Below are 24,850 nucleotides of genomic sequence, written 5' to 3' on the forward strand. Positions count from 1 at the left end.
CAAGGGACCTTAGACATCATTCAGATTAACAAATGAGTTCTCACAGACTCTCAGGTATATGGGCAGTTGTCTTCAACAAAGGAAGAAAAAGAAAATGGAGCATCAACAAATGATGCTGGGAAAACTAGTAGGTCACATGCAGGAAAGTGAACTCAGACCCATTTCTTTTTTTTTCTTTTTTTTTTTTTTTTGGATCACACCTGTGATGCACAGGGGTTACTCCTGGCTCTGCACTCAGGAATTATCCCTGGCGGTGCTCAGGGGACCATATGGGATGCTGGGAATCAAACCCGGGTCGGCCGCGTGCAAGGCAAACGCCCTACCCGCTGTGCTATTGCTCCAGCCCCTCAGACCCATTTCTAATACTATGCACAGAAGTTACATAAAAATGGATTAAACTTCTGCCCGCAGTAGCCATGGCGGCCATGAGTTTATTGCAGCGCGCCTCGGTCACGGTGGTGACCGCTCTGTCGGGCCGCTACCTGGCCAGCTGGCTCGGATTCGGGGGCCTCCTGCGCCGCAGCGTGCCCAAGGCCATCGCTCCGTTCGGCATAGCGGAGATCACCATGGGAAGAGACTGTTTATCGTCAAGCCTTCTGGATTCTATGATAAGCGATTTTTGCATTTAATGAGATTCTACCTTTTGTTGACTGGGATTCCAGTAGCAATTGGCATAACTCTGGTGAATATATTCATTGGTGAAGCTGAATTAGCAGAAATTCCAGAAGGCTATATACCAGAACATTGGGAATATTACAAGCATCCTATATCAAGATGGATTGCACGTACTTTCTTTGATTGTCCTGAAAAGAATTATGAAAAAACAATGGCTGTTCTTCAGATTGAAGCTAAAAAGGCTGACTTACGGTTAAAGGAGCTGGAAGTACGAAAATTAATGCGTGAGAGAGGTGATGGTCCCTGGTATCAGTACTCAACCATTGATAAGGCGCTTATCGATCATTCTCCAAAAGCATCTCCTGACAACTAATCTTCTGTTTCATAAAAAGTATATTCTCTTTAGGGAAAAATATAAATATATTCTGTTGTTGTTCTAAATAAATGATGAGTACAAGGCTTCTTGCAAAAAAAATGGATTAAAGACCTTGCTATCAGACCTGAATTCATAAATTATATTGAGGAAAACAAAGATAGAACACTTCATGACATTGAATCTAGAAGCATCTTTGATGCCACGGGCCAAGCAAATGGAAACAAAGATAAACAAATGGGACTGTATCAAACTAAGAAGCTCCTGCACTGCAAAAGAAATGATGAGAAGACCAGAATAAAAAGACACAATGGTCATTGCAACACTATTTACTATAGTCAAAATCTGGAAACAACTTGTGACTGAGAACAGATGACTGAGTAAAGAAACTGTGGTACACGTGCACAATGAAATACTGCTCAACTATGAGGAAAGACAAAGTCATGCAATTTGCTGCTCTGTGGATGGATCTGGTAAGTATTATGCTGAGTGCATAATAGTCAGAAGGAGAGGGACAAATACAGAATGGTCTTCTTCACATGTGGATTATAAAGAAAAATAGTAAGGAAACAACAAATACCCAAAGGCAACAGAAACTGAGAACTAGTCTTCAGTAGGAAACTTAGGATGGGGACAGGGAATGAGGAAGGAATAGGGTGGAGAGGGAACACTGGGACAACGGTGAAGCAAAGCAGATCATCTTAAGGACAGTAAGGTGCTGGAATAATTTATTCATGAAGTCCAACCATTAACAGTATAGTAAACCACAGAGCCTAAAATAAATTTTATTTTTAAAAAGGAAAGTAACCTTTTGCTCAAGATATATTTTGGGAGTGGCAGATATGTTTTGCTTCTTTGTGGTGCCATCTTTGGAATGTCTTAAGAAGTTTCATAACTCAGAGGTTGACCAATTTTTTCATAAAACCAATATCTCGGTCCTGAATAGATCGGTCCAATCCAAAACCCCTGTCTAAATCCTTGATGCAAATAGCTTTATAGAAACAAAAGTAGGGTGGGGGAATATTAAAATGGAAAGAAACCAAAAATAGAGTTGAAGACTACCAGAACTGTTAGTACTGGGTATCTATTAGTCAACGTTTCTTCAGGTGCTAGGTTTTCCTGGGTTGCAATATTCTCAGTGTTCTCAAGTATTTAGAATTACTGTGGTGATTTCCCTGCAGTTGCTCTCAAGCTCCCATGTCCAGCATGCATAGTCTTTAGAAGAGGACGGTCTGAGTTCTTAATCAATGCATGCCAAAATATTACTTTGACTACATTAATTTAAATAAAATATATTATTAAAATTAATTTCACATGCTTCCTTTTACTTTTTGTTAGTTTTGGGGGGGGCATATGTGGCAGTGTTCAGGGCTTACTCCTGACTTTGTGCTCAGGAATTACCCATAATGCTCCATAGACAATATGTAGTGCTGGAGATCTAACCATAATCAGCTACATACAGCCATATACCTGTACTATCTCTCTGGACCCTATCAGAACATTTAAAATGACATATGTGGCATGTTATAACATTTGTACTGGAAAATGCTGATCTAGAAGGAGAAGTAAATATCAAAATAACTGTGTAAGAGGAGAAAGTGGTTTTTTTCTAAGAGAATATATACAACTAGTTGACAATGTAAACTACATTCATATTCTATTTCAATAGAAGGAAGACTTAGCTCCACACTTAGGAAATTAGTTTGGTGGCTAGATTCAATCTGAGCACTAAATTGTAGCATATGATAGTTATTAAAATTAAGCTATAAACAGTACTTTGCTGTTGTTTTGTTTTGGCCACATCCAGCAATGCTCAGGGCTTACTCCTTGCTCTACGCTCAGGTATCACTCCTGGCAGTGCTTGGGGGACCATCTGGGATGCCAAGGATTGAACCCAGATTAACAGCATGCAAGGCAAGGGTCTTACCCACAGTACTATCTCATACAAACAGCTTTTCAACCTCATAAACAGCTTTTCAACCATATAAACAGCTTCTCAACCTCAAAGGTTTGAATCTTCTTTAATCATATTTGATAGCCAATTCCTCCACACAACATAGTTTTAACTGATGCTAAATAAGACTCCAGAGATACTTCTATATACAGACACAAAAACCAAGGTTTAATTAGTTTAAGAATCTGCTTAAGGTCATACAACTACCTACTGGTAGAGTAATATTATTTTTGTGGTTTACATACTAAGTTAATCTAGTCATAGTACATTTAATGATTATGCATTCCAGACAAAGATCCTTCAATATTATGGATCTCCAAGTCTTTCATTCAAGAGAATATAAGTTGCAATTTCTTTCTACAGCCAAAATATTTCCTTTTCTGTTTGGTTTTCGCTTTTGGTTTTTGGACTACACCTGGCAGTGGTGCTCAGAGGTTACTCCTGGGGTGCGCAGGGGAACAGGGTCAGTCACGTGCAAAGCAAGCTTCTTAACCCTTGTACTATCTTTCCGGCTCCACTTTTCTGTTTGTTTTTTTTTAATCTAAGTCATGTGAATGATAAGATATTGATAACATTGTTTATTTCAATCATGTTGGGGATTTTGTTATTTTGTTTAGGGGAAGGAGGCCCAGGAATCACTACAGGTGATAGTTGGCCCAAATGTAAGGCTTTTTGGTTCACCCAGAGCAGCTGTGCTGGGGGTCAGTAGAGTTACATCCAGTGGTGCACACAGCAGAGTGGGGTATGTGGCATAGGAATTAAATTCGGAACCTAATACCTGTAAAGCATGCATTGCAGTCCTTTGAGCTAACTTTTCAGTCCCTCAATAATTTGTATTACTACTACTACTACTACTACTACTACTACTACTACTATTATTATTATTAATATCTATTATTATTGTTATTATTACTATTATCAGGACCTTTCAATATTATTAGGACCTCACCGCGTGGCCGCCCATCACCGCGTGGCCACCCACCAATGAGATGGTCAGACTTCTTCGTCAAAACCCTGAATGAACGCTTTGACACTCTTCCTGTTCCTGGAGCAAGCAGATATCATTGGGCTACACTAGCACATGACAGGGACAAATGAAGACATTACTGGCACCTGCTCAAGCAAATCAAAGATCAATGGGATGACAAGTGACAAGTGACAATTATCAGGACCTTCTCAGTTGTGCTAAGGCAGTGAGAAGGGGCCAAGGGCCACTCCAGGGAATCCTTGGGTCACTGGTAAGGATCTGATGTTTTGTTGCCTTTTTTTAAATATCCTGGTGTGTGTGTGTGTGTTTGTTTGTTTGTTTGTTTGTTTGTTTGTTTGTTTTTGGTAGGGGTGGGGGTGCTTGGTGCTTACTTCTGGCTGTGAGCTCAGTGATAGGGCAAGGCTTGGACATGGGCCTGATGCTTTGTTGCTTGGACCCAAGCAGTGATGCAGTGCTTCTCCACCTGAGTGCAGCCACATCTAATGCTGTTGGGGAGCCATGAGGTACAAGGGGTCAAACCCATGGCCTTGTGCATTCAACGTTTACTCTCCATCCGCTTAAACTATCTCTGTACCCCATTAGCTCACTCTTAAGGCACTGTGGTTTACAACAGTACTCATATCATTGTTTCCAGTATACAATATCTCTACACCATACCTACCAACAGAGTCCCAGAATCCTTCCACCACTGTCTCTAGGACCCTTCCCATCCCAGTCCCTCATCACTTAGCAAATTCAGTATTATAGGCAGATTCTCAGAGCCTGTGACCATTGGCCATTGTGTGTGTGGTTTTTGTTTTAGGGCCACAGTCGGTGATGCTCAGGAGTTAACTCCTGGTTTTGCACTCAGGAATTACTCCTAGAGGTGCTCAGGGGACCAGATGGGGTGCTGGGAATCAAACTTGGGTCAGCTGCGAGCAAGGTAAGCACCTTACCTACTGTACTATATCTCCAGCCCCAAGCTCATCATATCATGATCATAGAAAAACTCGTAGAGATAAAGCCTCTTGGAGCCTGAGTAGTATGAAGAAGAGGCAAGGACAAACCCTAGACCAACCAAAGCCTGCTTGACACTGCGTCCCTGAAACCCTGCATCCAGAGCCTACATCCCACCGCTGTCACCACCACGCCAAGAGAAAGGCTGAAGGAGATGCTAAAGGAGATAAAGCCAAGGTGAAGGATGAAACACAGAGACCCACAAGGTTGTCAGCTAAACCTGCTCCTCCAAAACCAGAGCCCAAGTCTAAAAAGGCCCCTGCAAAGAAGGGAGAGAAGATGGGGCTGGAGCGATAGTACAGCGGGTAGGGCGTTTGCCTCGCACGCGGCCGACCTGGGTTCGATTCCCAGCATCCCATATGGTTCCCTGAGCACCGCCAGGCGTGATTCCTAAGTGCAGAGCCAGGAGTAACATCTGTGCATCACCGGGTGTGACCCAAAAAGCAAAAAAAAAAAAAAAAAAGAAGGGAGAGAAGTTACCCAAAGGGTAAAAGGGGAGAGCTGATGCTGGCAAGGATGGAAATAACCCTGCAGAAAATGCAGATGCCAAAACAGATGCCAAAAGAGACCAGGCAGAGTGTCGAGTGAAGTGTGTGCATTTTTGATAACTGTGTACTTCTAGTTAGTGATGTTACAGATTGAAATGCTATTTTTTATCAAATTTTATAAAAATGCAGAATTTTATTTTCTTTTTTTTAAGAGCTTTATTGTTAGCACATCGAACACTTTATTGTTGTTTTGGGGGAAGGGCATAGTCACTAATAGAATGTCTCCAAAACAGGATTGCCCTGAGGAGAACAACTTTTCCCAATAGTTTTGAGAGATATCCTCAATAGGAGGGATTCCTTGACGTTAACACATTAGCCACCCTGGCACCCAATGCTTTGTGGTGGGGAAAAACTAAAATGCGTTTCTATGTCCTGTCTCCCTTTCCGCCTTCCGCATAGACCTAACTCCTTTAAACCCAGAGAGACCTGTTGAGCCTGAACTCCCAAAAAGTGGTCACCAGAATGTCAGGCTATCTGGACTTTGCAGTGCCCCAACCTTCAAAAGAATGGTTCCTTTTTTTTTTATTATTGTGGATCTTCAGGTTGATTATTCTGCCATTTTCCTTTCATTTCCTGAAAGTCAGGGTTGGCTTGTGAAAAGTTGTTAAACAACATACTAAACGTGAAGTCTCAACCCTCACTCTGAACTTTCCCTGTTCAGGAACTCATCAGGTTTTTTAGTGGCTTTCTGGTTTTGTTTTGTTTTGTTTTATTTTTTAAATTTTATTGAATCACCGTGAGATAGTTACAAGCTTTCATGTTTGGGTTACAATCTCACAATGATCAAGCTTTCTGGTTTTGGTAGTCCATTGAAGGAGGGTTTTTGAAAATTATTGTATAGTGTTAAAAATTGTCTGCCCATGTCCTGCCTGAAATACCATGATTGTTTATAAATTGTATCTTGAATAAAGCTGGATACAGTTTGGCTTGGGGAAAAAAAGAAAAAGAAAAACTAGTGGAGGAACTAAGACTAAACTTACTGGAAAAAATAAAACTCAACTCTAGGTCAAAAACCTTTACAGAAAGCAGTCCACTGTAAAAAGTCATTTTCTTTGTGAAAATTGCCTTCCTTTCACAAACTGATCACATACTTATGAGTAACTACCAAGTGCAAGACATCACATTAACTGTTATGGGAGATAAAGAAAATCTCATATCCTCAGATCTGTGCACTCAATATATTTGCAATGTAAGTGCAAGTAGAAGCAGAACTGTATCTTGTTAGAAATTTCTGATTGCATTATAAATAGCTTATATAAAGATCTTGCTATTGAATAAAGAAATCATTTTGAGCTTATAAAATTTTAGTAGAAAATATATAAACACATATCTTGACATGTTATTAGAATTTTTATTATCGTATATTTTTAATTAACATAAAATTATTTTATAAATTTACCAGATTTTGGTAGCTACATTCAATGGTGCTCAGGGCGTTTTCCTGATTCTGCATTTGGGGGTCACTCCTCATGGGCTAGGGGGGTCACATGGGGTGCTGAGAATAAAATTGGGGTCGGATGCATGCAAGGCAAATGCCCTACCCATATGTACTACTGCTCTGACCCCTCATTTCTCATATTTTTATCTGGAGCATATTTTTTAATGAACATTAAGCAAGTATGGCTCATATCACCAATGAGTTCGCTGAATGAAACGTTCTTGTTTTTCTGCCTCATGCTTACTAAGGTAAAGGATCAACCTTTAAGCTATGGTGGCACAGGAGGTCACTCAGAAGGTCAGGGCAGGGGTGGAGCGATAATACAATGGATAAGGCTTTTGCCTTGCAAGCAGCTGACCAGGATTCAATTCTTGGCATCCCATATGATCCCTTTAGCAAAGTCAGAGCCAGGAGTAACCTTTGAGCATAGCCCCTTGCCCACCCACCCCCCCAAAAAAACTCACTAAAAACAAAGGGGGGGAAAAGGCCAGAGCTTTGTTTTGTATGCAGGAATCTCAGGTTCTACTCCCTATAGTCCATGATCTCCTCAGAACTGCCAGAAGTGATCCCCAGGTACCAAACCAGGAGTAGCCTCAGAGCACCACCTTCCTCCCCTCAAAAAACCAAATCAGGGGCTGGATCGATAGCACAGGGGTAGGGCGTTTGCCTTGCATTTGGCCAACCCGGGTTCAATTCCCAGCATCCCATATGGTCACCTCCCCTGAGCACCGCCAGGAGTAATTCCTGAGTGCAGAGCCAGGAGTAACTCCTGAGCATCGCCGGGTGTGACCCAAAAAGAAAAAAAATTAACAGAAAAAAAAGTTCCAGCAATGTATGTTGAGATATTTCTGTTATTGAATTAGAATAAGCAGTGCAGATGTGGTCTGAACTAGTTAGGGGACAACTTGTGCTACAGATCTTTAGAAGGAAGGGGTGGGAGAGTGAGAGGAGTAAGGGGGTAGGTAAATCAGGACAAAGGGGACAATTCTCTAAAACAGGATTTGACTTTTTGTAGTGAAATTAGTGAAATCAACAGATTACATGTCTATTTACAAAACACATACCTAACACTTAAGTAATGTTCTAGTACACTGTTGCATTAATTTCAAAAAAAGAAAAGAAAACATTGTACCATTCACAGTGGCTATAAAACTCATAATTAGAATTCACCATGAAGTCTTTGAGTCCTTTATTAAAAAAATCTTTTTGGATTCGGGGCGCCCCCAGAGGGGGTGGGTAAGACCCCTCCCTGCCCAAGGGATCCAGCCCAGCAGCCGAAACCCTCCAGAACTCAACCACCACCATGCTCACAGGCAGCTCTCTTCATACTCGGGCTGAGCCTCACCCAAGAGTGAACCTATTCCCAGACTTCATAGGACATACCCTACTCATACTTCAAGAGTACCCCACCACATTTGATGGGGTTCAAAGTAAGAGGCAACCAAGCTTAGAGGGAAATTTTTTTTTTTTTGCTTTTTGGGTCACACCCAGCAATGCTCAGTGGTTACTCCTGGCTTTGCACTCAGGAATTACTCCTGGCGGTGCTTGGGGGACCATATGGGATGCCGGGGATCGAACCCGGGTCGGCCGCGTGCAAGGCGAACACCCTACCCGCTGTGCTATCACTCCGGCCCGGGAAATATTTTTTTACAGAGTTATAGAAGGATTTAATGACTCCTGGGTGAAATACAACAATCTGCACACTCTTTCCTCTAAAGATAATTTTTTGTAGCATTTTCAGCAGTTTTTCAAAACAAACAATACAAAATGTATTATTTTGGTTCTACTTTGGGGCAGGGATTGGGGTTTGGGATGAAAACATTCCAAATATGGTGATGGGAAGGTGTAATGGTGGTGGGGTTGGTGTTTGAATATTATTTTGTTTTTGTTTTTGTTTTTTGTTTTTTTTTGCTTTTTTGGGTCATACCTGGCAATGCGCAGGGGTTACTCCTGGCTCTGCACTCAGGAATTACTCCCGGTGGTGCTCGGGGGACCATATGGGATGCTGGGAATCGAACCTGGGTCGGCCACGTGCAAGGCAAATGCCCTACGCGTTGTGCTATCTCTCCAGCCCAGTGTTTGAATATTAAATGTAACCAAATACTGTAAACTACTTTATAAAACAAAAATTATTTTTAAAAATCTTTGTGGAAAGACAGAAAGGGGTATTCAAAATTACTATGTGCTTCAAAGATGACACGCAACTGATCAACCAAATGGAAACAGAGATAAGCAAATGGGACTATATTAAACTAAGAGGCTTCTGCACTGCAAAAGATACAGTCACCAGAATACAAAGACAACCTACAGAATGAAAAAGGATATTCACCCAATACCCATCTGATAAGGGGTTGATATCAAGGTTATATAAGGCACTGGTTGAACTCTACAAGAAGAAAACATCCAACCCCATCAGAACATGGGGCAAAGAAATGAACAGAAACTTTCCCAAGGAAGAAATACGAATGACCAAAGGGCACATGAAAAAATGCTCTTCATCACTAACCATCAGGGAGATGCAGATCAAAACAATTATGAGATACCACCTCACACCACAGAGACTGGTGTACATCCAAAAGAACAAAAGCAACCAGTGTTGGCGTGGATGTGGGGAGAAAGGGATCCTCCTACACAGCTAGTGGGAATGCCGACTGGTTCAACCCTTTTGGAAAACAATATGGACGCTTCTCAAAAAATTAGAAATTGAGCTCCCATTTGACCCAGCAATACCACTTCTGGGAATATATCCTGGAGAGGCAAAAAAGTATAGTCAAAATGATATCTGCACTTGTATGTTCATCACAGCCCTGTTTACAATAACCAGAATCTGGAAAAAAACATAGTGCCCGAGAACAGATGACTGGTTAAAGAAACTTTGGTACATCTACACAATGGAATACTATGCAGCTGTTAGAAAAGATGAAGTCATGAACTTTGCATATAAGTGGATCAACATGGAAAGTATCATGCTAAGTTAAATGAGTCAGAGAGAGAGACAGACATAGAAAGATTCTACTCATCTGTGGAATATAAAATAACAGAATGGGAGACTAACACCCAAGAATAGTAGAAATAAGTACAAGGAGGTTTGCTCCACAGCTTGGAAGCCAGCCTCACATGCTGGGGGAAAAGGCAGTTCAGATAGAGAAAGGAACACCAAGTAAAGTGTGATTGGAGGACCCGCTCGGGATGGGAGATGCGTGCTGAAATTAGACTATAAATTGAACACGATGGCCACTCAATACCTCTAATGCAAACCACAACACCCAAAAGGAGAGAGAGAACAAAAGGGAATGCCTCGCCACAGAGGTGGGGTTGGGGGGGAAAGAATGGGGGGAGGGATACTGGTATCATTGATGGTGGAGAATGGGCACTGATGGAGGGATGGGTACTTGAGCATTGTATGACTGAAACACAAACATGAAAATATGTAAATCTGTAGCTGTACCCTCAAGGTGGATTCACTAATAAAAAAAATAAATTAAAAAAACAAAATTACTATGTGTTTTAAAGGAATGTTTGTATAAACATAAATTCCCATCAAATTATTTATAAAATAAATTTTATCCCAATCAATATTGCAATTAGGACAATATAAATGTTAAAAATACACAAAGTCAGAGTCAGGGAGGTAACTCAGTGATACGTGTTTTGCATGGATAAGGCCCTGGGTTCACTCTCCCCTGCAAACACACACACACACACACACACACGCATTGAAACACTAAGCCAATTGACGATTATTCTTCAGAAAGTGAAATGCACAGTTGCCATCTAGGTATATACTCAATAGAATTAAAGACTGAGGATCAAACAGCTGCATACCCATGTTCATAGCAGCATTACTCACAATTACAAAAAGTGAAACTAATCAAAATGTTCAAAAGTTAAAGTAAAATGTACATATACACAATAAAATATTATTCAGCTTTAAAATTCAATGAGGGCCAGGGTGATAGCAGAGCAGGTAAGGTATTTGCCTTGCACATTTCTAACCTAAGTTCAATGTCCAGAACTCCATATGGTTCCCAAGTGTGCCAAGAGTAATCCCTGAGTGTAGAGCCAGAAGTCCTGAGCACAACCTGGTGTGGGCAAAAAAAAACAAATAAATAAAGTAAATGCAACTTAATGAGATGCAGGAGAGATAGTACAGGGGGTTGGGCATATGTCTTATATATGCCAACAAGGTTTGATTCCCAGTACCACTTGGTTCCCTGAGCATCACCACTGGAGGCTTGAGAGCACAACTGGGTTTGGGCCTAGAAACTCTGGGCACTGTATGGATGGCCTGAGTAATTCCCAGCAGCCCTGCATCCCTAAGTCCTACTATGGAACGACCAGCCTGGTTTGCCAAGAATCACTGAAAGAGCCCCAGGGTCTCTTGAGCACTGCTTGGGAGCCCCAGACTAAAATAAATAAATTAATTCAATTGAAATGAATGAAATTCTGATGTATTCTACAACATGGATGAACCTGGAGGACATGATGTTCAGTGAAATAAGCCAGACTTTAAAAAAAAAAAAAGGCCCAAATTTCCACTTATACGATAGTATCTCATTCTGAACCATTTAGAACAGGCAGAATCAAAGGGGAAGAAAGTCAAATTGTCATCATGAGGCTGGGGGATGGAAATAAAGTGGAATTATTATATAATAGAAAGAGCACTTCAGTTTGAAGTGACTGAAAAGTTCTGGATATGGCTAGTACTGATGGCTGGCCAACAATGCAAATTGTTAAATTAGTTCAACAAAGAAACCATTCAATTCAGCCTTGGCTGCTGAAGTGAGCAAAACAAAATCGAACTCTATAAAAGCCTCAAGTTTACAAAGTCAAAAAGCTAAGGACAACCATTCATGAACAGTCAAGTAGGCTTTTAGCTATAACCAACTTAAACAATCTCCTTTCTTTGCCTCTACACTTTACCTCCATCAATCCTCCCTTAGCTCCTGTTCGGCCCCTATCATTCAAAAAGCACAATAATGACTAAATAGAAAAGAGAGGTTTGACTGCTAAGAGCGACTAAATAGAAAAGAGGGGTTTGACTGGTAAGAATGACTAAATAGAAAAGAGGGCTTTGACTGGTAAGAACAGAATTTAGATTGGGAGGCATGTCTTACGGGCACAGGCTGCAGTGCAAGCTTCGAAGAAGGAATGGCTGGAAGAGAATGGGGGGGATACAGTATGACAACTCAATGAAATGAAACCTCACCAAGAACACTCTTTCCAACTAGATTCTTGCTCAGATTTGAAAGGACCAGACAGAGCTTCAGGCAACAATTTAGGGGGATTCACAGGGGAAATCAGTCAAGCATAAGTGTTAAAGGAGCTTCTTGAAAAGGCAAGACAAACTTCTCAGCACTTGGCATTGAGTATGGCATTAACTCATGAAACTTACAGCATTCACTCATGGTCCTCTATTAGAATAAGAAAGATTTTGTTTTGTTTTGTTTTGTTTTTAAGGTTACATAATAATAGGTTTGCAAAGAAAGATTTATTTAAGAATGTGTACTGTTGAAGGGATGGGTACTCGATCATTGTATGACTGAAACATAAGCATGAAAGTTTGTAAGTCTGTACCTGTACCTCACGGTGATTCATTAAAAAATAAATCAATTAAAATTAAAATTAATAAAAAGATTTCTTTAGTCCTTGCTTTCTAAAAGATTTTACAACTTTACAGTAACAAATTAAAATTTCCTTTATATTGATTTCTCTACACCTGAATCTTTTACTTATTAATGCAGACCCTTATGGTTATCTATAATATAATATTTTCTGACATAAAGCCAATATGTCCTTTCTTAGGAGAAAACACACTTTCATACCTTTATAGACCTGTTCAGATTTTCCCCTTAAATTTTCTTGTCTTCACTCTTACAAATCTCACATTTGTAAGATCTATTTCATGTACACTTTAAAATGTATTGGCCCTGAGTTACTCGCAGTATTAACTTTTTGAAATTTATAACCTGCATAAAATACACTTTTGGAAAAAAATTACTTTATCAATTTATCATTGATTTACAATTTTGTGGAATTCCAGGAATTTAGATAATTTATTTATATGAGTGTAGGTGTCACCGTCTCCATAATGAGAGAAAGAGACACAGAGAGAGAAAGAGAGAGATCTTCCATATGTGACATAAAAAAGAAACATAGTAAGAGAACAACAAATGGTCAAAGTCATCAGAACTAAAGATTTTGACTATAGAAGTGGGCTTATGGGTGGTGGCAGGGGGTATGCTTGGTACACTGGCGGAGGGAAGCGGGCTCTCTGGTGACGGGTGTGGTGTTGCAATGGTGTATATATGAAAAGCACTACCAACAGTATTGTAAATCCTGTTACCTTCATAAAAAGGGTTGCAAACAAATAGAGGAAATGGAGTTCCAGTTTCATGGTAAGTAGAGTTAGGGTGACATAACGGTCTAAACACATTCAGTAGATTTCCTAGAAAAACCCATACATACTTTGGGGGAGGAAAAGTGGTCATGTGCTATTGAAAAGCATTCATAACCATGTTGCATGCACAGGAAATGGTGAAGAAACGTTATTCGGTGTGATTTTTCAGAATGATGAGGAGAGGGGTAGGTTGAGGAGAGCTGCACTGAGCAGTCCTCCACTGTCCAGTACTGTCCAGACAGGACTCTGGTGTCCTGATCAGTACCAAGGTACTTAAAGTCCTGTCAACGTGAAAAGAATGCAGCAATGCGGTTTCTCCCAGGGAGGGACTGTCAAAGCCTCCCAACTACAAGTCTCAGGCCCAGCTATTTTAACTGTCTTAACCTCAGAGTCCTAACTTTTGGATAGTTCAGGAAAGAAAGAACACAAAGTTGTATAAAGTTTTGATTAGTCAATTAGGTTGCCCTACTTAAATGTATTTCTGAGCAAATAAACTCTTTTTAAAAATTAAATATGCCCCTGGGAAGACAGCCTAATGGGCTGGAGCAAATGCTTTACATGCTGAAGGTCTGGGTTCAAGTCCCAGCATCAAATGGGACTTCCCACTTCCCCCGTACTGCCGGGAGCAACAGCCTGAACACCAAGCTGGGAGTAGCCCCCACGCACTGATGGGCATGGCCGAAAACCTAAAACATAAGTAAATAATTTAAATGTATTATGTCTCAATTCATCGTTTAACAGAATGTATTTAATGCCACTGAACTATGCACTTTAAAATAACAAAAATAGAGGAGGGCGCAGAGAGATTCCGTTTGATCCATGACACCATATACAGTACCCCGAAACCCTGCTAGGAGCCAGGAGTAAGCCCTGAGTGCCATCAGTGTGATCCCCAAACATCTTTACCACTCATACCAACCAAGAAATTCCAAAGATTTTAGGAAACCAGGAATAGGTTTGAAGACAAAATATGTTTCTTTGTACAAATCACAATATTGTGGACCCAAGTGATAATACAGGAGGTAAGGTGCTTGCCTTGCATGCCACAGACTTGGTCAGAATCCCCAGCCCTGGATATACTTTCCCAACACCTCCAGGGACCACTCCTGAGCAGAAAATGGAATAGCCCCTGAGAATGTGGCATGTGGTCCAACACCCCTCCCTCCCCCCACCAAAAGTAATTCCACAATATTGTTGCTGTGGAGATGGAAGGGCAGGGGAGGGGCAACAGGTACTCTAATACATTTGGTTATTTTTCTATTGGTCATTTTAAATCCCACAAACATGATGGGTAACCAGTCAGTTCACTGTATCACTGTCATCTGGTTGCTCATCGATTTGCTCGAATGGGCACCAGTAACATCTCCATTGTGAGACTCGGTGCTAGTATTTTTGGCATATCAAATACGCCGTGGGGAAATTGTGAGGCTCTGCTGAGTGGGCAAGATACTCTTAGTAGCTGGTCAGGCTCTCTGAGAGGAGCAGAGGAATCGAACCTGGGTCTGCCGCGTGCAAGGCAAACCCCTACCCGCTGTGCTATCACTCCAACCCAACCAGTCAGTTAGATAATGGAAATGACTGAGGGGAAGGAATAAAAACAGTTAAAAGGGAAACTTAGGGCAAGTAACTTCTTGAAGCCTCTTTTTGACCAGGATAGAGTGCCTAAAAGGAAAATAGTGCAGGGGCATCGCTGGAGGTGGGGAGAAAAAGTACCTGCCCCAAAGGCAGCCTATGGGGGTGAAGGAAGAGCAGGAAGAAACTGGGGACGTTGGCGGTGGGAAATGTACACTGGTGAAGGGATGGGTGGAACATTGTATGAGTGAAACCCAATCATGAACAGCTTTGTGTATCTCACGGCGATTCAATAATTTAAAATAAAAAGCAGCATGTGAGAAAAGAGAAAGAAAGGAATATATATTCAACAGAGAACATGGGTTTCTACAAAGTGGAATAAAAGCAGAGAGATATATGAGAGAACACAAGCTTGGAAGAGCAAGCAAAAACTGCCTTCTGGAAATTGTTAAGTAACTTCCATAAACACATGAAGTGTCATATACTAAGTTTACATGTAATAACTAAAAGACCTACATAGGCACTAGATCAGTTTCACCGTAATGATATCGTAGTATGTTTTTCATTTGCCATAACATAAATAATTCATGCATAAATTGATAATCATATATAATTTATATATAAATCAGATTACATGTAATATATAATTATATCAGTTAAATTAATAATCATGCATGTGTTCATTTTTAAGTTATATGAATTTTCCATAATAAGGTTCTTTGTTTTTGACCAGGACAGACTAGAGACTAGTATTATGTAATTCTTTCATAATTAGAATCATGAAATTTGTTCACTTTATTATTTTAGAATAATTTTTTTGTTTTTGTTTTTGCTTTTTTTTCATTTTGGGTCACACCCAGCGATGCACAGGGGTTACTCCTGGTTCTACACTCAGGAATTACCCCTGGCGGTGCTCAGGGGACCATATGGGATGCTGGGAATCGAACCTGGGTCAGCCTGGGTCGGCCGCGTGCAAGGCAAGCGCCCTACCCGCTGTGCTATTGCTCCAACCCCTGTTTTAGAATAATTCTGAATCAATCTTAGGGCAGTTTTTCTTCTTGCAGAGCCCAGCAAGCTACCGAGAGAATCCCGATCACACAGCAGAGCATGGCAAGCTACCCAGTGACATATTCGATATGCCAAAAACAGTAACAATAACGGGCCTTATTCCCCTGACCCTGAAAGAGCCCCAAATGTGGTAGCATTGGGAAGGATGAGTAAAAAGAGGCTGCTAAAATCTCAGGCTCTTCGTGTTCCTGGAGCGAGCAGACACCACTGGGCTACACTAGAATGGGACAGGGACGAATGGAGACGTTACTAGCACCACTCGAGCAAATCGATGACAGTGATACAGTGATACAGTGAAAGATCTTTGCAGAAGTCATTGCTGGTTGTGCTTAGGAGTCATGATGATTTTGCGGGAGGGTTGGGAGTGAAGAAGGTTTATGATATCAAACCTGGAGTCTTAAATATGCAAAGCAAGTGCCCTCCCACATGAGCTACATCCTCAGGCCCCAAAATGAATAGGGCTTTTTTGTTTGTTTCTTTCCCAGCAGTGCTCAGGGATTACTCCTGGCTCTGTGCTCAGAGATCACTCCTGGCACTGCTCAGAGAACCACATAGGATGTCTGGGGATAGAATGCAGGTTGTCTGCATGTAAGGCAAACATCGTCTCTCCAGATCTCCCAAATAAAGTTTTTAAGGAAAAAAATCCAAATATAAGAGCAAAATTTATTCAGGGACGTATACTTCAGTAGAAAATGAGGTCCAATCCAGCCACCACACACACACACACACACACACACACACACACATACTTATACATATATATACACACATACATACATATATACATATATATACACATATATATACATAAACACACACACACAAAAGTGCACCATGGGGGCTGGAGCAATAGCACAGCAGGTAGGGTGTTTGCCTTGTACGCAGCTGACCCGGGTTCGATTCCCAGCATCCCATGTGGTCCCCCGAGCACCACCAGGAGGAATTCCTGAGTGTAAATCCAGGAGTACCCCTGTGCATCACCAGGTCTGACCCAAAAAGCAAAAAGCAAAACAAAACAAAAAACGAAACTGCACCATGAAGATAGCTCAAATGACTGGTGTGCATTCTTTTTACAGGTATGTGGGAAGCCGCCTTCTATATGGTTCCCAGAGCAGTGCCAGGAACGACACTGAACAATATTCTAGGAATAGCTCCTGAGCACTATTGGGTGTGCTCCCCCCCCAAAAAAAAACAAACAATAAAATTCTGGTAATATATGAGAGAACACATATTTAAATCTCAAGGTTGGAAACGTTGCTTTCTTTCTTTCTTTCTTCCTGCTTTTTTTGGGTCACACCCGGCGATGCACAGGGGTTACTCCTGGCTATGAACTCAGGAATTACTCCTGGCAGTGCTGGGGGACCATATGGGATGCTGGGGATCGAACCTGGGTCAGCTACATGCAAGGCAAACGCCCTACCCGCTGTGCTATCGCTCCAGCCTCAGAAACCTTTCTTTAAAAAAAAAAAATAAAAACTCAGAAGCATCAAAGAAAGAGATTTACAAATTAAACAACATATTGATTTTTAAAACTTACATATGGTGAAAGAAATAAAATTGAAAAATGAGAACAACAGATTAGAATAAAATATGTTTAACATATGCAACAGATAAAAGATTAAAACCTCTATTCTTTTTCAGTTTGGTGGGTTTGGCTTTTGATTTGGGAGCCACTCAAGGTGTCAGGCATCAAAACCAAGCCTCCTGTATGCAAAGCAAGTGTTCAGCACATTGAGAGTTCCTCAGGATTGTTAATGAAAGTCTAAAAAATGGCAAAGGGCATTAAAATTTAGAAATCATATATATGAATAATACATATAAATGATCATTAACATACGCCTCAGAGACCTGGGCCCTATGAAAACAGGATGAGAACGCTATTCGGGTCTCCCAAAGAGGAATTGAAAGAGCTGTGCTTGGAGTATCACGTTTCACTCAAGTGAGAGAAGGAATCCAGAGTTCTGACTTCCATCAATGATCAAGAATCAGGGACGCTGTCTCATTTGCCAAGGCGTAGAAAATCAGATGGGCCAGACATGTAATGCGATTTGGAGATGACCACTGGACTAGAGCTGTCACCGACTGGATTCCACAGGACGTCAAAAGACCGCATGGCCGCCCACCCATGAGATGGTCAAACTTCTTTGTCAAGACCTTGAATGAACAATTTGGGTCTCTTTGTGTTCCTGGAGCGAGCAGATGCCATTGGGCTACATTAGCACACAACAAAGATGAATGGAGACGTTACTGGCACCCACTTGAACAAATCGATGAACAACGGGATGACAGTGATACAAGTGATATATAAATGATAAGTACATACATTAAAATGATACATAATCATTTTTTGTAATAATCACCCAATGAAGTAGAAATTAAAATGACAAGTGTCATTTTTCCCCAGTAAAGTGATGAAAATTAAAAGCATTAATATTTTCTTTGGGGTGGAGAAGAGGTTGGGGACACACCTGTGCTCAGGAATCACTCTTGGTGGTGCTCAGGGGGGCCTTATGAGGTGCTGGGTATCAAACTTGGGTGGGCTATTCTGAGGGCAAGTGCCTTGCTTGGTATACTTTTTGATGTCTGACACCTTGATGGCCTCCAAACTTGCTATACTCTCCTTCTGGCTCTTGAAAAACATTAATAGTATACACAGTTACATTACAGAAAGCATTAGGCATTTAAGAATTTTAAATATTCCCTCTAATTTTGTTTAAAGTGTTTGTAGGGAGGCCAGACAGATGGTACAGGGATAAAGTACTTACCTTGCAGGTAGCTGATCCCAATTTGATCCCTGGCACAGCATATGGACCCCTAAGCAGCTCCAAAGATCATTTCTGAGCACAGAGCCAGAAATAACACCTGAACACTGCTGGATGTGGCCCCAAAATAAAACACACACACACACAAATGATCTGTGTGTAAATGCGTGTCCAGTAGATCTAAAAAGAAGCTATTATTCTCAGCAGTTACTGCTAAGTACAGGGATAGGGTTGGTAGATGAGTAAAAGGCCGAGTTTTACTTTTTACTCTCTAAACATATATTTTTAGATTTCAAATAAAATAACCATGCCTTTTTATAAATAAAATGTGGTACATATCATATTTAATACTGAGTTTACAATTTCAAGACAATTTAAATAAACCAAGCAACTTTCCTGAGATTTTCAGTAGAATTTAGACACTGCTTCTGATGTCTGGCAAGTGTTCCTCTCAAAATCTTTTGTTCTGACAATGTATATCTCCACAGAATTATCTATAATACTTCAGATGAGTGCTTAATGCCAGAAAATCCTGACATGAAGCATAGTGAGTAAAAAAAAATTGTGGAGCTGATTAATAAAGAATTCTGAAAACACCATGAAAGGCCCGAGTTCTTTCCATCTGTCTATTCCACCATCTTCAGGTTACCTTCCCACATGGCTGCAAGATGGCTGCCAAGATCTAGGTATTATTTCAGAAGTGACCCTTCCTGACAAAGAAAAGGAGGCATCTAGCACTGTTGTCTCTTAGGAACCAAGAAACTTTTACTGAGAAACTCCCAGTAGACTTATCCTAGTTTACCATTTGGTACAGTTCAGTAAATAGTCCATTACTAACCACTCATTAGCAAGATAAATGATATTTGCACAGCTAGCTTAGAATTATCAGCGTCTGGCAACCTTTCTACTCACCAAAGTTGGAAACTGACAGTGAGACAATTTCCCTTGGAGCAGGGAGGGATATTGAGACTTCTGATGAGAGACAGGAGGAAATAGACAGAAACTCTATACCAGAGATTTTCAACCTTTTTGCTCCTATGGACCAAAACATCAGTTCACAGATTATCTGTTGAAAACCATTCTACATTGTGAAATCTGGAGCCTTTCAGTCTAAAAATGCTGGAGTTTTTCCATCTTTTCCTGTTTCACTGATCATCTTTCAGACAGAATCTGAACTTCATGCATTTGTCTCAGAGACTGGTATCCTGACCGCCCAGTTGCCCAAGTCAGAAAGCACCAATCATCATGCTGTACTTATTTTATCCCTCCCTAATCTGTTTTACAAAATTGTCAATTATGTCTTCTAAATCCTCTTGATTTTGTCTCTTCATCCTGCAGCTGCTGCTTTTTTGTTCCCTTGCTTATGTCTCACCAAACCCATTTTGAGACCAATTTTACCTACATCTCAAAAGAGATCATTAGTCTCTTTTTAAAAATATATAATCCTTCTAATTGTAAAACTATTACATATCTATTATCTATTTTAAGGCAAAATCCAGAAAAGAAAAGGCATCTGCAATAACGTTATTCAGAGAAAATGATTATGGGCATGGGCATTTTTTGTATATATCCTTCATTGGTTTTCTCTATTCATGAGTCTATACTTATAAATAAATTTTATGTCATTTTATTAATTGAGATTAAACTGATTTATGGTAAATTTTATTAACTAGTCAGAAATTTTTTTCATGTCAATAAATATTCTTCTTGGTTATCATTTTAAGCACTGCATTATACGTTACCGTATACAGTTTCATAATCTAGTTAAATAAACCCTTATTGCTAAATTAGGTTCTTTGCAGTTTTTTATACTGTAAATAATACTTGCAATGAACATATTGGTAGGCAAATCTCTTCATATATTTGTGAGGTTTTCCTTAGAATAAATAAATAAATTGCCAGCAGGAAAATTGCTAGCTCAAAGCACATACACATTTTCCCCCATTCATTTTGATTATGAAATATTTCAAGCAATGCTAAAAGTCTACTGCATGATAATGAATACCTATATATCCAGCATCCAGTTTATCAGACCATTACATTTTGTCATATTTGCTTCAAATCTATTTTCTTAACAAAACAAAATATTAAGACATTAAAGTGCCCTATCTAGAGCTCTCAGATTCTATTATTTCCACAGAGAAATCAGTGTCCTCAACTTCTTGTTTCTCAGTCCGATGCATGTTTAATTATATTCTTACAATATACAAATGTATATGTATGTGTACGTATAGGTATCTGAATACATAAATAATACATGTGGAATATGTTCTGTTTTTTTAACTTCATATTGTACATTTTCTCCTACAACTTGATTTTTTCATATATAATAGTTTTGAAGCTTTTCCAGGTTCATGAATATAGTGCTAGTTCATTACTTTTCATAGCTATTTGCATGATATTCATTATATGAATATTTTGACTTTTTTCTTGATAGACATTGTTTTATTCCCATTTTTCACTATTGTAAGGAACACTGCTACAAGCATTTTTGTAAACACCTTGTCTTTATGAGCAAGTTTATATCTCACATGGAATTTCAGGGACATGACATAGGGTACATTGTCAAATTGGTCACATCCTTTTTCCTTGCCAGAAGCACTGTGAGTTTTCATTGCTCTACACCCTCATCACCATATGGTTTGTTGAGTATGGTTATCTACTTCTCAAATCCCAGTAATTCACAGAGTATCCATTTCTCTGAATTCTGTCATGATTATTACATTCATCTATGCTAATAGACCAAAAAATAAAGAGAAAGTGAGAGAGAGAGAAAGGGAGGGAGAAAGGAAGATTAGCTAATGACATTTGAGTACATTTTTAATCTTTCATTTGTCTAATTACAAAAATAATACAAATTATTTGGGGGGGTCTTATTTTTGTTGAGAGAGCCATAACTACTAGTCCTCAGAAGCTACTCCCAGGTCTGTGCTCCGGGTTCACTCCCAGTAGTGCTAAGGGGAACCATGTGGTACCAGGAATCAAACTTGGGTTTACAGTATCCAAAATATGAGCTCAGCTGTTGAGCTATTCCCCTGGCCCCGCACAAGTTATTTTTGAAGTTTGAAAAATATAGACAAGAAAAGAGCAATCCCCTTAATCCCAGAACTCACATGTAATACTAAATAATATCTGACAGTTGTTGAACTCTTACTATCTAGAACAGATTTATATATCTAATATTTCCACACATAGGATTGATTAAAGTCATCTGTAACATATACGATATGATATATACCCTAAGGGCAGAGAGAAAATCTCCCCTACCCTGCTGGCTTTTTCTTGGTCTCATTGACCAATCAAAACAACATCAGGCAGATTAGTAGGAGAAACATCAAATTCAACTATATATGTATGAGCTAGCTATATAGAGATGAGGATGCCAAGTTCAGTGAGGAAAAGTAGGGCTATATATCCTAAGGAATGGGATTCCAAGGAGAGAAGAGGGCAACTCAAGTGATTTGTCTAATTATAAAAAGAATGCAATTGCCAACGCTCTTCAATTAGATGGTTGCCTTGCCACAAAGATGGGTTTCTCCAACAGAAAAGTTATTTCTGACCAGAATACTAATTCAGGGGCTGGGAAGAGAGCTCAAATTGCTGGAGCTCCTAGCAGTGATCCAGGGACCATGTGGTGCCTGTTAGTCAAGATGACTCATAGCACGTGGGCATTCTTTTTGAAAACTCCACAAGATAATTTGTGCTGTTGCTCCAGGTGATGAAGCAGAATCCTGATAAATCATTCGAGCTGGGCATACAAAAGGACTGCAACAGTCACCAGTGTCCATCACAGGCCAAGTTCGCAATAAATAAAGGACACTAAGTCAGCTGCAATGTTCCCTTATTATCAGGCTGGATGTCTTTGTAAACAGCGGCAGAATTCTATGGTTACAATCACCAAAGAAATATCAGGCCAAGCCATGAAGCCTGACCAGACCCATATCTCACTGCATTTTCAGGGAGATTAGAGGATCACGAGTCAAGTGATGTTCTTCAACTTAAATATTCTAGTGCTGGTTTGCAGAGAAAGTGCAAAATAGTGCAGGTCCTTTAATAAAATGGTATTGCTCCTGTGCTCAGTGTAGTCTGGAAACTGAGACATAAAATAGATATTTTGTAATAAAACATTTGAAAACATATATATGTGAGACTTAAGCCTTACAAAAGAAACCACTATGAAGCAAAATTAAAAGGCAAAGAGAGACGGCATTCCCCATCTCTTATCTGAGATGAGTAACTTTTTCTTTTCTTTCATTTTTAATTTCATTTATTTTGTTGTTGTTGTTGTTTTTCGTCACAGTACCAGGGGCTAACTCCTGGCTCTTTGCTCAAGGATCACTTCTGGCGGGATTTCCCCTTCCCCCCCCTCTTTTCCCCTCTTAAACTGCATGAAGGATTCTTCACCTTGGAGTCTTGGCCACATCTTTACCTGAGCTGTTTATCGGGGTTCCGCCCCTCCCCCGCTTCCACGTGACACCCGTATTGTCTCCTTTAATGGTTTCTCTTTTTCACACCCTCCTCTTCCCTCTCTTTCTTTCACTTCACTTTCCTAAAATTAATTTCTGTAAATAAAGTAATTGCACTTCACAACAAAAAAATTAAAATACAGGGGCCAGGTACAGCGAATGAGACGCTTGCCTTGCATGTGACCAACTCAAGTTCAATCCCCGGCACCCCATATGGTCCCCCAAAGTGCAAAATCAGAAGTAAGCTCTGAGCACCACCAAACCAAAATAAATAAAATAAGAACCAAACACAAAGAAGTCCAGTGTCTCTCAGAACCTCTGCCCTTCCTGGTCTGGCCGTTGGCATGGAAACCAGAACTCTTGTCAAAGGGCATTGTGACGTTAGGAACCAGCAACGGTTCGTAACAGAGACTGACCTTCAGTTCCACAGACCCTCACCAGAGACTTTGCGGCTGCTGCTGCTTCCTGAACTCGCTGCTCGAGTGGTACCTAGAACTGTCCCAGAGAGACCAAGCCGCTTTAATGACTACACCAACATCGTCCTACAGCACCAATTCAGCTCTCCGACTGTCCACTCTGTATGGCCTGTCCCAAATAACCAACAGTCTCTTCATCAGTAATGGTGTGGCTGCCAACAATAAATTAACTCTAGCCACTAACCACATCACCACTGTGATTAACGTTTCCGTGGAAGTGGTCAACATCTTCTTTGAAGACATCCAATACGTGCAGGTGCCGATTTCCGATACTCCTACCTCACGCCTCTATGACTTTTTCGACCCCATTGCTGACCACATTCACAGCGTTGAAATGAAGCAAGGCCGGACACTGATGCACTGCGCCGCCGGGGTGAGTCGATCAGCTGCTCTCTGCTTGGCCTACCTGATGAAGTACCACTCCATGACCCTGCTAGACGCCCACACTTGGACCAAAGCCTGCCGTCCCATCATCCGGCCTAACAATGGCTTTTGGCAGCAGCTCATCCATTATGAATTCAAGCTGTTTAACAAGAACACAGTGCACATGGTCAATTCTCCAGCGGGTGTGATCCCTGACCTCTATGAGAGAGAGGTCCGTTTAACGATGCCGATGCCGGTGTGAAACATCTCGACCAACCTCATCTGGTATTGACCCGACTCCAATATGAACTTTCAAGTTTTGTTGGTAAAATCCAGATGATGATTTTTTATTAAAGAAAATTGAGAAAAAAAGAGAAGTGAAAAAGAGGGTCGCAGGAATTTTTAGCATAATAGCTTAAGCTTTAAAAATAAAATTAATTGCATGTAAAATGGTGAAAAATATTAGGCTGTGTGCGTCACAGGTCATGGCTGCTGGGACTTGGAGGGGTGGGGGAGGGTGGGGATGGGGGAGGTGGGAAGAGAGATGAAGGGGGTGGGGGAAGTAGGAAGAGGGACATGGTGGGGAGGTGGGGATGGTGAGGGAAGTGAGGGAAGGAGAAGAGGGAGATGGAGAGAAGGAGAGAAGTGGGGGAGGGAGAGGGAAGGGAGTGAGGAAGGGGAGGAAGGTAGAGATGGAGGGAAAAGGTAATGTGGGTGGAAGGGGGGAGGGGGGTGTGGGGGAGGGCATAGGTGGGGGCAGCTGGGGAGGGGGAGGGAGGTGGTAGGAAGGGAAGGGGAAGGAAGGGGAGGGAGGTTGGAGCTTATCTTTCT

At 40.7% G+C, this 24,850-nt stretch overlaps 2 protein-coding genes across 2 annotated transcripts; both read left to right on the top strand.

The window, feature by feature from the left end:
- Window positions 1-404: 404 nt before the first annotated feature.
- Window positions 405-1,074, top strand: LOC101537479 (NADH dehydrogenase [ubiquinone] 1 beta subcomplex subunit 5, mitochondrial-like). Its single transcript, XM_012933711.2, is given in 2 exon segments — window positions 405-543; window positions 546-1,074. Coding segments are annotated over 2 exon segments (570 nt in total). The 5' UTR covers window positions 405-416; the 3' UTR covers window positions 989-1,074.
- Window positions 1,075-23,702: 22,628 nt separating this feature from the next.
- DUSP21 (dual specificity phosphatase 21) lies at window positions 23,703-24,281 on the top strand. Its single transcript, XM_004612938.1, has one exon. It carries the CDS (start codon window positions 23,703-23,705, stop codon window positions 24,279-24,281), a length of 579 nt encoding a protein of 192 aa, XP_004612995.1.
- The last annotated feature ends 569 nt before the right edge of the window (window positions 24,282-24,850 follow it).

This window comes from Sorex araneus, chromosome X (genome assembly GCF_027595985.1).
Source record: "Sorex araneus isolate mSorAra2 chromosome X, mSorAra2.pri, whole genome shotgun sequence".
Lineage (NCBI taxonomy): Eukaryota > Metazoa > Chordata > Mammalia > Eulipotyphla > Soricidae > Sorex > Sorex araneus.

What these genes read in the sequence shown, in the direction of transcription:
- DUSP21 (XM_004612938.1), top strand. Translation starts at nt 23,703, where the DNA reads ATGACTACACCAACATCGTCCTACAGCACCAATTCAGCTCTCCGACTG.